This window comes from Phoca vitulina, unplaced genomic scaffold, assembly GCF_004348235.1.
Source record: "Phoca vitulina isolate PV1807 unplaced genomic scaffold, GSC_HSeal_1.0 scaffold2, whole genome shotgun sequence".
In the NCBI taxonomy this organism is placed as follows: Eukaryota; Metazoa; Chordata; class Mammalia; order Carnivora; family Phocidae; genus Phoca; species Phoca vitulina.
The window spans coordinates 90,185,061-90,200,171 of NW_022589705.1; the positions used below are offsets into that span (position 1 = coordinate 90,185,061).

The window sequence follows — 15,111 nt, forward strand, 5'->3', positions numbered from 1 at the left end:
CTTAAGTAGGCCGGGGGAGGGGGGGCGAATGGGGGAGAGTGTTATGGGCTGAATTGTGTCCCCCCAAAATGTACATGTTGCAAGCCTCATCCTCAGAATGGACTGTGCATGGAAACAGTATCTTTAAAGAGGTGATCAGTTAAAATGAAGCCATTAGGGTGGGTCCTAATCCAGTATGACTGGTGTCTTTATAAGAAGAGGGAGAGGGGACACAGAGGCCGAGGGAAGACCATGTGAGGACCCCGGGAGAAGACAGCCGTCTACATGCCCCGGAAAGGGGCCTCAGAAGAAACCAACCCTGCTGGCACCTTGATCTTGGATTTCTAGCCTCTAGAACTGACACATTAAATTTCAATGTTTAAGCCACTTTGTTATGGCTGCGCTAGCAAACTCACACAGGGAAGCAAAGAGGGGTGAGTGGGGCGGGGGGTTAGGGTCTCAGGAAGCAAGGGTGGATCTGGCAGCGACAGGTTGATCCAGAGAATATATGATCCTCCCTGCTGCCTTCAAGTGTCTTGTACTCTGGCCCTGGGTTGGTCCCGTTCTCTTGTGGCAGGGACACGGCAGCCTGCAACTCAGGGGCACATCTTACGGCTCACGATCCAGAAGGAAAGGGAGAGCTAAGCTTGCAGTCCCTGTTTGGAACCATCTGGGTAAAAGCATTCTGGTTTTCCCCTCTCAGACCTCAGCGCCTACTCCTGGGGCCATTTGCACGGCCTTGGGGCCCACAGGGCTGGAATAGGTCCAGCCAGGATCCTGTGACCTCCCTGAAGGCACGAGTGGGGGTGGGGGTGGGGATGGAGGTAGTGGAGGTGGAGAGGGCAAGGGGAGCCCCCCTATCAGCCCCACCCCCAAGAAGTGAAGGTGGAGCAATCCTCCAAGGCTGGCCGAGGAGGGGAAAGCATGCTCAGCAGAGATAGGGAGGCCCAGACCTGGAAAGGAATTGGCCTCGGACCACATAGCCTGGGTCTGTGGCCGAGCTTGCAGGGACAGAGTCCCGGGCCTGTTCTCCGACTCCCAGCGGGGTTGAAAGAGGAAGGAGGGCGGCACCTCAGCTGCTGTCATGAATTTTCTATGAGGTCTTGGGCGAGTGTCCCAAACCTATGCTTGTTTCCTATTTTTTTGTTTGTTTGTGTTTTAATAAAATGGGCATGATGGGCGTGTAGTGTGAGATTAGCTATTATAGGAACGCACTCAACCAGACCGTTCTAGTCCCTAAATTATTACCTTGTTCTAAGTCAGGAGCTCGAGGGGCTGCTTTCAACCCTGTAATTTACAGAGCAATTTTCTGCCAGGCAGAGGGAGCGGATCCAGCTTCCAATGTCGTACTTAGTATAGAGGAAGGCTTTTCTGCCCTGGGAACATTTGGCGTTAGGAATTTTTTATTATAAACAGCTGGGTGTGGGGGCGCCTGGGTGGCTCAGTCAATTAAGCGTCTGCCTTCGGCTCAGGTCATGACCCCAGGGTCCTGGGATCGAGCCCCGCGTCGGGCTCCCTGCTCCGCAGGAAGGCTGCTTCTCCCTCTCCCACTCCCCCTGCTTGTGTTCCCTCTCTCACTGGGTCTCTCTCTGTCAAATAAATCTTAAAAAAAAAAAAAAAGGCTGGGTGTGGCTGGCCAGCCTCAGGCCATTGGTTTTGAGCCCAGACTCTGCCAAGAGCCAGTCTGCTCCCCGCTCCCACTCACTCCTAATCCAGTATGACTGGTGTCTTTATAAGAAGAGGGAGAGGGGACACAGGGGCCGAGGGAAGACCATGTGAGGACCCCAGGAGAAGACAGCCGTCTACACGCCCCGGAAAGGGGCCTCAGAAGAAACCAACCCTGCTGGCACCTTGATCTTGGATTTCTAGCCTCTAGAACTGTGAGACATTAAATTTCAATGTTTAAGCCACTTTGTTATGGCTGCGCTAGCAAACTCATACTGGGAATCCCGTACTGGGAATCTACGTAACCGCCCCATGCCTCAGTTTCCCCATCTGTCAGATGAGAAAAGCCATGCCTACTTGAAGGGGTTGCTGGGGGGGATTCAAGGGCAAAAACACATCCAGCTGTGATTCTCAACTGGGGGTGTGTGATTCTGCCTCCCCAGGGGACATTTGGTGATGTCGGGAAAAATGTGGGAGTTGTCATGACGGGATGGTGGGGGTGATACCAGCATCTACTGAGCAGAGGCCAGGGATGCTGCTGAACATCTTGCAATGCACAGGGCAGGCCCCTGATAAAGTATGTCCTGAATGTCAATGGTGCCGAGGTTGAGAAACCCTACGGTAAAGGACAGGGCACGTGTCTGGTCAAGGCTGTCTGTTACTAGGTCTGACCTCTGGGTCCGACCTTGAATCCTTGAATCCATCACTGGTGCTTCTGTGAGCTGCTGGGTACTGGGACTCAAGTTTCTTTCACTCTGTGAATATCAGGGGGTCGTCTCCCCTGGGATCCGTTCTTGCCCCACTGCTAGGGAGAGGAGACCTCTATCAGGGAAGGAGAAAGCCTTTGGGCCACATTAAAGCACCCCCCTGCCAGAGTCCCCTAAGAGCCACGGACACTCATCCCTCAGGACATTGGACCCGGCGGGCTGCCCCCACCCCTGGTAGGCTGGAGACCCCAACCCACTGAGCCAACGAGATTCCACCCCGAGACTCTGCTAGAACTACCAGGTCCTCTTTTGACCAGCACGGCTTCAAATAGGCATCTCAGATTTCTACTTGGGGTCATGAAAGAGGCACCTGACACCTCTGTTGGCCTCAGGTCAGCTCTGCCCTCACAGCCCTGGTGCCACCTCCTGGGCCCACTGTGTCATTCTGTGACCCAAGGAGCCCAATTTAGCCACAAGCTGGAGCAAACGGAAAGAGGGACCCATCTGCAAAAGGTGGAGACTCCATGTCCAGTTAGGCAGCACTGCTTGCAATCGGGGTGACACAGATGGGCAGGAGCCCAGCAGGTCCCTCCAGCACTCTCAGGAGATGAGCCCTTCACTTCTCTCTCCCAGCCATGTGGGCCCTTTTTCAGCCTAATTTACTCTGGCCCTCCTACCACAGGACCTTTGCACATGGTGTCCCGGCTATCTAGAATCCTTTTCCCTTTCCTCTTCACCTGCTGAACTCTCCTCTATCCAGGCCTCACCTCCTCTTGACTACATTAAATGCCCATGTGATAAGCCCTCCCAACTACGAGCTACCTCTGCTCTCAAGACTGGTCGTGGTTACATTCTCACACTGCTCGAGTAGTTGGTTTGTGTCTCTTTCCCCCCCTGGACTGTCTGTGAGGGCAGAGGCTGGGCAGGACTTCATTCACCACTATATCCTCAGCATCTAGCTCAGTTCTGACGGCCTGGAATGTTCTTCCCCCAGGGTCCTGGCAGGGCTGGCTCCTCAGAACTTAGGTCTCAGTTCAAGGGTCCTCCGGGAGTCCCCGCCCCCCCATATTACCACTGTCTGCAATCAATTCCCCGGCCACGGGTGAGCTTCTGCGAACCAGGAAGAGCCCTCACCAAGAACGGCATCAGCTGGTACCTGGATCTCGGACGCGCAGCCTCCAGAACTGGGAAAAATGTGTCTGTTGTGTAAGCCCCCAGTCGGTGATGTTTCGTCACGGCAGCCTGACACAATCACTGGAGATCTGTCCTGGCCGTCTGAAAATAAGTACCCCGAGAGGAGTGACACGGGCAAGCGACTGATGCTAAGGGAGGGGTCACTTGTCAGATGCTTCCCTCCCGGCATCGGGGTCCCGGCATCGGGAGGATAGGCCCCAGACTTTTCCAGCAGGACAGGGCGCATCTGAACTCCACTTTGAGTGATGCCACCTGGTGAGGTAGATCCTATGCTGGGAGGTGGGGGTGGGGGTGGGATCACCGACATGGCAGGGTAGGAAGCTCGCAGCGGGGTCGGATGAGCCTGGGGTTGGGAGGCAGATGACTGAGTCTGAGTCCCTGCCTTGGGAATTCTTAGCTTTATGGAGCTGAGTAAGCTCCTCCGCCTCCCCAACCTCAGTTTCCCCATCTAGGAGATGGGTCGGTAATTTCTCTCAAAGCGGCTGTTGGCAAGATTAAATGAGAGGAACAGGCTACCTGATCAGTAGAGCACTGTGCAGTAGTATTTATTGTTACAGTGTTAAAATTTACTCCTGGGAAGACACAGGGCTGTGACCAGCAACTGAAAGGCCAGGGACATCACCTCTGCTCATGGATAACCTTGTTCCCTTTGTAACCACAGCTGCCTCTGTGTTGGGAAACTCTTCTCGCCAGCCAGCCGTCGGTAATAATGCTGGCTTCGGAAGTTGCTGTGTCCCCAGGCTTTCTGTTCCTCGCCGGGCCACTGCCGGGAGCCCGCCGGAGCCTGGAGGAGGTGGTGCCCGCACGGACGGGTTTTGACGGGAAGCGGGGCGGGCTAGGCTTGGGGAAATAGAGGGCTCCAGGTGCCCCCGCAGCGGACACCGAAGTCTCGTCCTGCCAGATCTTCCCGTTCTGTCGCGTGCAGCCCTGCTCGATGCCTCAAGATGTGGGGTCACTGTTCTGAGCCCCCCCCGCCCCCCCTCCCGTGCCGGCTGGGCTGTGCGGAGGCCCCTTCCCTTCTCCTGCATCTGCTCCAGGTTTTCATGTGGCTTCTTCCTGCCTCCTAGAGCCTGGGCCCTGGTGACAGACAGACAGATTTCTAGGAGAGAAGCTTTGCGCAGCTAATGACAAAGGGGCCTTTCAGAGGGGTCTGGGGTCAGAAAGCCGAGAGTCTGCTGGGCAGATGCCTTCTGAGGGCTCTGGCCCCCAGCTTCTCGGAGAAATACGGGGTGTCTCTGCCTACTGGGGTTCTCCCCAACCTCTGGCACCAACTACCTCTTCTTAAGGGGCTAGCACCCACGGGCGCATAGGACACCTCTCCAAGAGGCACGTTCATGCTTTCCCAGGTCTGGAAGCCCTATCACCCTTTAAGGCCCAAGACCACAACTCGGGCCCTTTGGACAGGACCTGGCAGGTCACTGTTCTGTAGGTGGCCGCTCCGCCAGCCTTAGTCAGTTCGCTACCAGAATCTCTCTGCTAAGTCCCTCTGCACCCCTGCTCTTCTTGCCCACCCTTGAAGCAGGGCTGACGTCTGGGATTTTTTTTCAGCAGACAAAGCTCACCTGATCTGACTCTGTGTGGAGGTTGTTAATTTATCACCCAACCTGTCCTCATGTTGAAAAGCCAGTTCCAAACACTCAGCTGGCTGCCAAGGGTGGGAGCATCGGGTGGGAGAGAATGTGCCTTAGGGTATCATTTGGACTGAAAGGTGCTTTCGACATTGTCCACGTTGCCCCAGGCCTGCTGGCCTAGTGCTGCAAATTTGGGGGGCAATGTCATCCCTACCAGTAACCCCCCAAATTGTCCACTTGCCCATCTTATCCCCAATGGGAATGAATGGGGGGGAGTGCCAGCTTCATTACTGACAAATGTTGGCTTTAAATAGTCAGAGCTGCATGTGGGCCCCCTCGTGCCATCCTTCCTCACCCTGTGGGAATAATTTCCCGCCTGGTTTGCTGCTTCCAAGAGGCAGATCCTGGGGTCCTGGGTCACCCAGCCTGGATGCTGTCTTGGGAGGGACCTGTGGCATCAGGTTAGAGGGGAGCCCCCCTCCAGGCTGTGGGCTCTGCATCTTCAGGCCCCGTGTGTGGCTGCATGTCATTAAGATCCTGGAGTTTGGAACCTCAGCAAAGCTATGTTAGATACCAGAGCTTCTCCCTCAGGCCCTGGAATTGGAGATGTGACCCTAGGAGGCTAAATAGTCAGATGAAAGGGGAGCCATCCACCTGTCCACCATCCAGGCGCTTGGTCTCCAGGGGCAAGAAAAGCTGTGCTTATCCTAAGGTCAGAGAGAAAACCATGGTCTTCGGCGTTGGGGAGGAATCATTCTCAAGTTCATCAGGCCTTGGTTTAGGCTTTTCCTATGAGGGGAAACGGTTCATTGGGTTGAAGAACATGTGCTTTGACGGTTCTCAGAGGCTGACACCTACCTGTTCAAGTCTTGGAAATTCAGACCTCTCACTGACTCTTGGGCGAATGGCTTCAATGTTGTGGTCCCAACAAAAGATTCTCTCTGATAACCCAAGTGTCCGTAGAACCCCAATGCATTTCATCCCTCCCAAATCATCACTCAGCACCGAGGTCAACAGACTCAATCCTGAACACATCATTGGAACGATTTTCCAGGGTGGTGTACGCGGACTTTTCTCTCTCTCTCTTTGGTCAAGCCTTATTGGGGGCTCTAGAGAGTCTGAACGTTAGGCATTCCTTGTCCTCCTTTTGCACGTGGCCCCAACCAGAACACAGTTGCAGAGGGACTAGTTCAATGTCAGTTCTGTGTCATAAATGGGAAATCGGATGCTTCCTTCTGTCCCCATACCTTCCCACCCGTCTCCTGAGAGGTTACAAAGTGTGTTATAGACATTAGCAAGTGTTAATTCTCATAGCATCCCTGGGAGGGAACCAGGAGTATTGTAGATGAAGACGTTGAGGCACAGAGAGGTGGGGCCACTGGGAAGAAGCCACATAGCAGAACAGTGGCAGAGTCAGGAAAAGGGCTGGGGGTTCTCTCCACCACCTTGATGACTTTGCTCTGCAAGATTCACCTCAATGAGGGCACTGATGTGCACACCTGTTTCAGGTGACCGAGAAATCACAACAAATGTCTGTTGGGTCAACAATGACAAGTATTTCCCTGCTCCCAATCCCAAACCCACCGTCACTCTTGGTTGTCACTGACCTAAGTCCATCATCCCCACTCCTATCCTCAGGATATCCTTTATCCTGATGACAGGAAATCTGCATTTAATGGAAATGTCACTACCAAGCCCCGCCCCTGCCGGGATCATCCACCTGCCTCCGCCCAGTGCAGCCACTCATGGGAGGAGAAGGCAAATAGCTTTTCTACATGTCCAGCCCCATGCGACACACAGCTTTTAGGGTAGCAGGGAATGACCATCCCATTGTGCATTCTCCCAAGAGAGATTCAGTGACCCAAGTCAGAACCGGACTTCTCAGTCATGGGGGGCATGGCTGCTGGAGCCAAGAGCTCCACCGGGCTGGCCAGAAGGGCCCACTGGTCAGCCTCAGGCTTTGCTGGCTCCCAGCACTGTGTGTCTGGTTGGAGTCCCGCCTGCTCCTTCTGGGAGGGTGTTTGGGGGAACCGCCGGCCTCCTCCCACCTTGGCAGCTCAGTTCAAGGCTCCAGGGACCGCCTGGACTGCTCAGTGGCTGACAGTCACTCTGAGGGGGAGCCCAGGTGACAGAGAGGCTGGGCTGACAGGTCCTTCCACCGAGCAGGAAGGTGCACAACCAGCTCGAGTCAGGCAGGCTGGTGCCTCCTTGTTCCCTGGAGCCCCCATCTGAAACCGCAGCAGTCTGCTGGGGTTTTGCCTGGGGGCAGGGGAGCATCCTCGGCCCACGGTCCCTAGGTACAGTGGTGGCAGCGTTGGGCTACTCATCCTCAGTGGGGGTGTCCGTGCTGGGTCTGGTGGGGCATCCGCTCCTTACACGTTGGTGACCTCGAGGCCATTGTAGCCTTCCGGACGGCACTGCTCCGGCCTGCCCTGGGGATCATCGTCTCCACAGTCTTCATTTTGAAGAGAGCCATAGTCATCATGAAAATCAGGGTCTTTGCTGCTGAAGCCCCTTCCTATCTTCCCCAGGGGCAGCTGAGAAGAGAGAAATGAGATGGAAGGGTGGGGAGAAGAGAAGAGGAACTGAGTGTTTGGGATCTGGGGCATGTGGGGTCCCCCGTTCTAATTGCTGTGTGACCTTAAGCGACTTGTCTAACCTCTCTGTGCCCCTCCTATTAGTAATCATACTCTGCTGCCCAGAGCACTGAGAGGATTTTGTGAGCTAACCTTAGGAGAGAGCTTCGTGTTCCCAACTGAAGGAACTGGTCGGTTGCTAAGGGTGAGGACAAATATAGTCTTTCTGATTGTCCTCAAAAGTCTCGCATCTCCCTCCTCAGCGGGAGGAGAGTTGAGAATGGGTACGATGGAGGAGAGGTGAGAACGTTTGAGCACGGGCGTGAAGTCTGACTGCGTTCCCAGGTCAGGAAGAAATATTCTAGCACCTCCTGGTGTGGCAGAAAGAGCAGGTGTTGTGGAGACTCGCAAACCAGGGTTTGGATCCCTGCTCTGTCACTTCTCAGCTGTGTGACCCTGGACCAGTCACCTGCCCTCTCTGAGCCCCCGTTTTCTCAGGTTCCAAGTGAGAACAGCAATTCCTTTCTCCCAGAGGAGTTGCAAAGAGTAGAAATCAGATCTGTAAAGCACACAGCGTGGTGCTTGCAAAGGGCAGCTATTGTGGTTATATGCACTAGGCTCTCAGTATGAATTTATCTCTTATTTTGAACATCTCTCCATGAGAATAATCCTGATAGCGCTTTGTACCGCTTTATTTCTTTGATGGCTTTTGTTTCCAGACCAGTGTTCCTCAACCTTTTGTTCAATGTTGCCACCTTAAAAAAGGAGCCTTTTAAGATATATCCCCCTAATGACACCCCCACCATGAAATTTTCACACCACAGATACACCGTGCTTCTGTTAATGTCCCATATGTATACCTGTTCTTCATAGAGAGAGAGAGTGACAGGTTTGCCCCTCCCCCAAGAACCAATTTTCACCCCATTCGAGACTGCATGTTCTAGACTGAGTGCACCGTAAGAGTAAGGGTGGGAATTTATTCATGCTTATTCCCATTCATGCTCAGGATGGTGCCTCAAACACAGTCAGTATCCAAAAAGTGTTTGCTGAATGAACGGAAGAATTTTTGGATTATCCACTTCTCCCATCTGTGCCTACACACTTCCATTTAGGAATCTGGGTCAGTCTGAGTCTGTGTGAACACAGGCAAACTGCATGCACTTTCATAGACCGGAGGCTAATCTGCTGCTATTGGTCAGGTCACCAAAGTTCAAAAGGTAAGTCAGTGGTTCTCAGAGTCTGGGCAGGTTGGCTGTACGTAGGGTTCCCCCTCACCCCTGAGGCCCTTGGCTTCGAGACCCAGGTGGGTCCCAGAATCTGCCTGTTAAGCAACTGGCCAGGTGATTCTGATGTGGGCAGGTGAGACCTCCACTTCAAGATGCTACTCTAAGCCTGGGGCGGGGGGCAGGGGCTTAAGCATCATGCGGGTCAACTGGAGGCTGCTTCCTCCCTCCTGGCTGCATCTGTGACCTGGCCCATCAGTCCTCCTCCACAGGCCAAGAGAGGAGCTGGGAGGGGCCACCATGGGCCCAGATGACAAGACCTTCCCTGGGCTGCAGGACTCACAGGTGAAGGCATCCAGTGACTTACCCGGCCAGCCTTGTACTTGATACCACCGCTGTTCTCCTCCTTCCCCGCCCGGGTGATGCTGGAGGCCCTCCCTGGGGGTGTTCCGAAGCGCTCAGCCTCCCGGATGCCTGAGGAGCTGGGGAGAGATCCATACTGAGTCAGCTGCCGCCCCCCAGAGACAGGCACACTCACACGGGTGACAATGACCATAACCGCTGTGATTTACTGCGGACCTCCTGTGTGCGCCCCCCCCCCCCCCATGCTAAGCACTTTACGAAAGCAATCCTCACAACATCCCTGCATGACAGTTGGGGCAAAAGGGGGGCAGCTCAGAGAGGTTAAGCGATTTGCCCAGGATTACCCAGCTGCAAGCAGCAGAGCCAAGATCTGAATCCAAGTCTGTGAGACTCCAAGGTCGCGCTCTTCCCCCTCCAGCGTGCTGCAAACCTTACCAGGAAGGGAAGACTGGATGGGAGAATCCCCACATTTGAGCTCACTGGCATGACTTGAGAAGCACCAGGAAAATTTCCCCCACTCTGCATTTGAAATCTGTGTCCCCCACCCCCACCATTGACTTATTGCCTGAAGTGACCCCATTACTCCCTTCCCTGTGTTAAAGCATCGAAGGCTTCTCTTAGACTAGGATTTGGCAAACTGCAGCCTGCAGGCTGGAGCTGGCCAGCTGACTGATTTAGCAAATAAAGTTTTATTGGAACCCAGGCATGCCCATTAGTTTACATGTTATCATAGCCTGCTTTCTTGCTGTAAGGACGGAGTTGAGGTCCTTGAACCCTTCCAGAAACCCTGAGAAGGAGTGATTATCCCCATTTCAAGTTGAGGGAACAGGCTCAGAGGGGGCAAATTTCTTGCTTAAAATCACAGAGAGGATGATGATGGAGGAGCCAGAATTGAGCCCCCAAAGGCCCTGCTGTGGCTCCTTTTTACATGGGACCACCCCTGAACCACCCCAGTGCCTGATCTCTATGCTCACATTTCAATGACTGCTAGGGGTTGGGTGGACAGAATGTCATAACACATCACCTTGTCATGGGTGCCTGAAAATCTCAGTGTGCCCCCCACCCCGGGAGAATCCCCTCCCCTGACTCTGCAGCTTGGGAAGCCTGCCAGCCACCGAGGTGGGAGACATGACAAGGCCTCTTACTCTGTGTGCTTGATGGTAAAATCTTTCAGAGTTCATAGAGGAATTGCTCTTCCCCACTGAAATGCTAAGGAGAAAGATGGAGCACATCGACAGGAAGGGGGGCCCCATGTAACCAGTTCCAGAGGAAAGCACGTCATGGAGATACTCCAGTGCTCGTGTGAAGTTGGGGGGCACGAACTATCAGTTGTTGTGGGGGGGTCTGTGTCCGGTGCACTGCATAACAGTTTGCCTCCCTGAATCCTGTTAACAAAGCTGTGGGGAGGGAGGACTCATATTCCCATATTACAGATGAGAAACTGAGGTTCAGAGGGCTGAAATCACCTGCTGTGTCTAACATGGTAGAAAGCAGCACAGTCAGGATTGGAACCCACATTCCAGCCATCTCCCTGTGGAGGAAGAAAGAGCGGCAGCCACGGAGGTGCTGGTAGTGGGTTTGGAAAAATAACTGATAATAGTTGCGTTGTTGGGTGCTTCACCATGCCTGGGTTCCTCTCCCAATTGCTTTATGCATTATTTCGCCTTATCTTTCCATCAGGCTCCCCCAGCCTTCGATTCAGTCTGGGATGGAGTCTTGGGTTAGCCCTTGATAGCTATTCAATGGTCGATGTTTCTCCATCTGAATCTTTCCACCCCATCAGAGCCTTGTGGAAGCACTCACCCTAAAGGGCCAGTACCACCTGCCCTGCCCCCTCTCTCTCCAGAAAGCTGAAGTCAGCAACAGGAGAGGGAGCAAGAGGGCCGTGGACGGGGCAGCTTCACCGCTTGGACCACTGCAGAGAAGTCCTGGGGCAAAGCCTGAAGAGCCTGGTTAATATAATCCCGGGCATGTGGTTAAATATCGTGGTGATATTAACCAGGCCTGGGGATCACTGTCTCCACTGGTGTTTTACTTAGCTAGGGACTCTTGCACCAATAGGGGTGGTCTCTAAAATTTCTTAGAAACCCATGAAATTCTGTTTCCCCCAAGTTGACTAAAATCTCTTCCCATGGTCTATGGCAAGTTCTCAGCAAAGAGCTCCAAGGAGAACTGGCACATGGGCCATGGACAGACACCGCCTCTCCGTGCCCTGGCTGACCAGCTCAGATCCTCGTCTGTAAAATGAAGAGGACCGAGTCCACTTTCTTCTTCCTTATCCTCATATTGGAAGGATTGCTTTCATCTCATTCTTTTTTTTTTTTTTAAAGATTTTTTATTTATTTATTTGAGAGAGAGAGAGAATGAGAGACAGAGAGCATGAGAGGGAGGAGGGTCAGAGGGAGAAGCAGACTCCCTGGCAAGCAGGGAGCCCGATGCGGGACTCGATCCCGGGACTCCAGGATCATGACCTGAGCCGAAGGCAGTCGCTTAACCAACTGAGCCACCCAGGCGCCCCAACTTTCATCTCATTCTTAAGGGAATCCCTGGCCTGCCAACAACGTAAGAACCTACTCTATTTGTGCCCCACGAGAAACGTCCCCAGTGCTCACCCACGAATCCTAGATAGTCCTTAATGCACCTGTGACCTCGGGGGTGGTCAAGGGTTTAATCAGATACATGAATGCCTGCTAATGTTTAGCTAGTGCTACCTATCTAGGGCTCAGAATATATTAAGGCCATTACAGGTCACATGGCTCCAGAAGGGAGGTCAGGGAGGGTGGACAATTCTTAGGAGGAAAGCCTCTTTCCTGCACCTGTTGAGTCATGGCTCAAGGAATAGGGATCTTGTCAAACTCTGGTCTCCATAGAACTACCTCAAAATGCCCAAAATGTAGATTCCTGGGCTCTCCCAGTAAATACTGGTCCTGTGGATCTGAGTTTGGGCCAGGGGATCTGCATTTCACAAGAGTACCAATGATTTTGCTGCAGGGCTCTGTGGACCTCACTTTGAGAATCACTTGGGTATTATCCTGCCGATGGGTCAGGGCAGTTCAAGACTTCTGGATTGTTGCCACGGATGCACAATTCCCCATCCCCCAAGCCTCAGTTTCTGTATAACATGGGGTGTAGCCCAGATGCTTTCTGAGGCTTCATGTGGTTTGGGGGCTCAGCACTCAGGGTTCTGACTCAGAGAGCCTCAGATTCAAACCTGAGTTCTGTCAACAAAAGGGACCAAGCTTTAGCTAGACTGATCGAGAATTACAGAGTGACTCAAATTATTGAAACCAGGAATGAGAGAAGAGACAGTACTACCAACTCTACAGAAAGAAGTGAGATTATAGGGAAATGATTATAAAATCAACTAACTGTATGCCAACAAATTAGTTAACCTAGATGAAACAGACAAATTTCTAGAAAGATATAAACCTATTCAAACTGATTCAAGAAGAAATAGAAAATCTGAATAGATCTGTAACAAATAAAATTGAAGTAGGAAAAAAACCAAACCCCCCCCAAAACAAAAAACCAAAACCTTTCCACAAAGAAAAGCCCAGGATCATGTGGTTTCACCAGTGAATTCTACCAAATGTTTAAGGAATAATGAACACCAATCCTTCACAAACTCTTCCAATTAAAAAAAAAACAAAACAAAAAACAGAAGAGGAGAGAATACTTCCTAACTCATCCTATGAGGCCAGTATTACTCTGATACCAAAACCACACAAAAATATCACAAGAAAAAGCCCCTACTGACAAACATCCTTTATAAATATAGATGCAAAAAATCCTCATCAAAATGCTAGCAAACCTAGTCCAGCAACATATAAAAAGGACAAAGTGGGATTTATCCTAGGAATGCAAGGTTGGTCCAATGTATGAAAATCAACATAATATGCCATATTATTAGAGCAAAGGACAAATCTAGGCTCTGCTCCTTACTAGCTGTGTGACCTTGGGCAAGTACCTTGGCCCTTTTAAATAAGTATTTCCATCTATAAAGGAGGGATAGTGACACCGATTTCTTGGTATTGTCATGAGGATGAAATTAGTGCCCATAACAAGTGTCTAATAAATGGTGACTTTAGCTTAACTGCAAATATTTTAAGGAGAGAATCCCCAGAGAGGGGGCCTAATTTGTCTGTCCAGGTGCTTTCTCTCTGGTTACTTTTCAGACGAGGAGCCTGGGGTAGGTAGGCTGACCTGGCCTGCTCATCTGGACCATGAGCACCATTAGTATGCTCATCCCTGCATCCAAACCTCTGTCTCCACAGCATTTCCTGCCTGGACTGGCCACCTCGTTTTCAACTATGACCTTCAGGCTAAAGCACTTTGCTTCTTGGAGCCTCTGTTTCCTGATCTATAAAAGGAGGCCACTGTGCTGTAGGGAAGAAGTGGGATCCAGGAAGTGAGGGGGCCAGGGGGAAGTCAGGATCACCTGCTTCCGAAGCCAGCAGCCCACACTCACTTGGCTGGGTGGAAGATGGCGCTCATCTCCTCTGCCAGGTGTCTCCGGAGAATGTGCTTCCCGCTGGGGATGCCCAGGGCGGTAGCCATGGCTTCGGCGTTGAACGTGGGTTCCAGAACCAACACGGCACCATGAATGCCGCTGTTGGTCAGGTTGTCCGCATACTCCTGAGGGCAAGGCACAGGCTGGTTAGCCTGCGGTGGGGGCCGCCTTGTTACTTGACAGGTCTGCCCTGGTGTCCTGCCCTGTTAAGCTGTGAGGACCACCCTGTTGTCCTGAGGCGTCCCGAGGAGCTGCCCTGCTGGCTTGAGGTGCCCTCAGCTCCAAGTGGGGACATGCCCCCAACAGCAAGGGCTTGTTCCCCTGGGGACCAGTTAGTGTAAGGCTCAGGGGGAATCCCCCACTCTTTTAGGGCCATGAGGACAGTGACCAAGACTATTTTGTCACTGATGTATCCCCAGATCTTGGCAGGCAGCCCATAAAAACTTGTCCAATGAGATGAGCCTGGATTCAACCTCAGCCTTGCTTCAGAGGACAGCCCAGCCTCTCCACCCCTGCTAGGAGAAAGCCATCATGAATGGGGGTCTTGTTGTAGGGGTGGGGTGGGTGCTCCCTCTTCCTGAGAAACAGGAGGCAGGCTTTCTCACCAGCTTGGGCAACAACGCCGGCTCATGCAAAATGGACACACAAACGTGCATGGGATTTGCAGATGCCTGTGATCACCCCCAGCCCACCCCCCGCCCACCAGCCCCTCACCTTCAGGTCAATGTCCCGCACCCACTTGAGCACCCGCTGGTTGGTCCAGACCACGGGGTCTATGTTCTGTGTCTCGCACCGGGCGCGGCGCTCCTGGAGGGCCTTGTGGGGAGGGGGGAGACAGTGGGTCAGCTGGGGGTGGGGGAGCACACAGAGGTCCCAAGGAGCAAGCATCCACGATGTTGGGGGGACCCTGGGTGCTGGTACAAGGAGAAGTTCTGGCCGGTGAGCCCCGGGTTCTCTGGCCCTGTCCATCTGGGGCTTGGCTTTTCATTCTGGGAAATGGGGAGAAGCCTGCTTCTGGGGGTGGAGGGCTGGGTGAGACCCCCCCAGCAGCTGCCTAGTTTGTATATCCCAGACCCCCGCTTTCCTGACATGGAGTAGGAGCCCAACAATGCGGCTCTTCCATGAGGGGCTGTCTTCTGTGGGTCCACCCAGCCCCTGAGGGCAACGAGTGTCACCTACAAAACATCACTCATGGCAACCTGTAGAGGGATCAGCTTGGTCCCTTTTCACCAGCCTTCCTTGGGGGGACTGGCTCCCAGACAAAGGGCTCCGGGCTGGTGGTGGACCCAGGGACCCCCCGGCCTATGGATTCCTCCAACGTGC

General features: G+C 53.0%; 1 protein-coding gene across 5 annotated transcripts in view; it reads right to left on the reverse strand.

Moving 5' to 3' along the window:
- Nucleotides 1–1,926: 1,926 nt before the first annotated feature.
- Nucleotides 1,927–15,111, reverse strand: part of KAZN (kazrin, periplakin interacting protein) — a 1,052,477-nt gene continuing 1,039,292 nt past the window's right edge. For all 5 annotated transcript variants that reach the window (XM_032393243.1, XM_032393251.1, XM_032393236.1 and 2 more), the window contains 4 exons: nt 14,503–14,604; nt 13,747–13,913; nt 9,283–9,397; nt 1,927–7,653 (listed from right to left, as the gene is read on the reverse strand). In XM_032393243.1, coding sequence (XP_032249134.1) covers nt 7,489–7,653; nt 9,283–9,397; nt 13,747–13,913; nt 14,503–14,604 — 549 coding nt within the window. In that variant the 3' untranslated portion in view covers nt 1,927–7,488. The remainder of the gene's footprint in view (nt 7,654–9,282; nt 9,398–13,746; nt 13,914–14,502; nt 14,605–15,111) is intronic.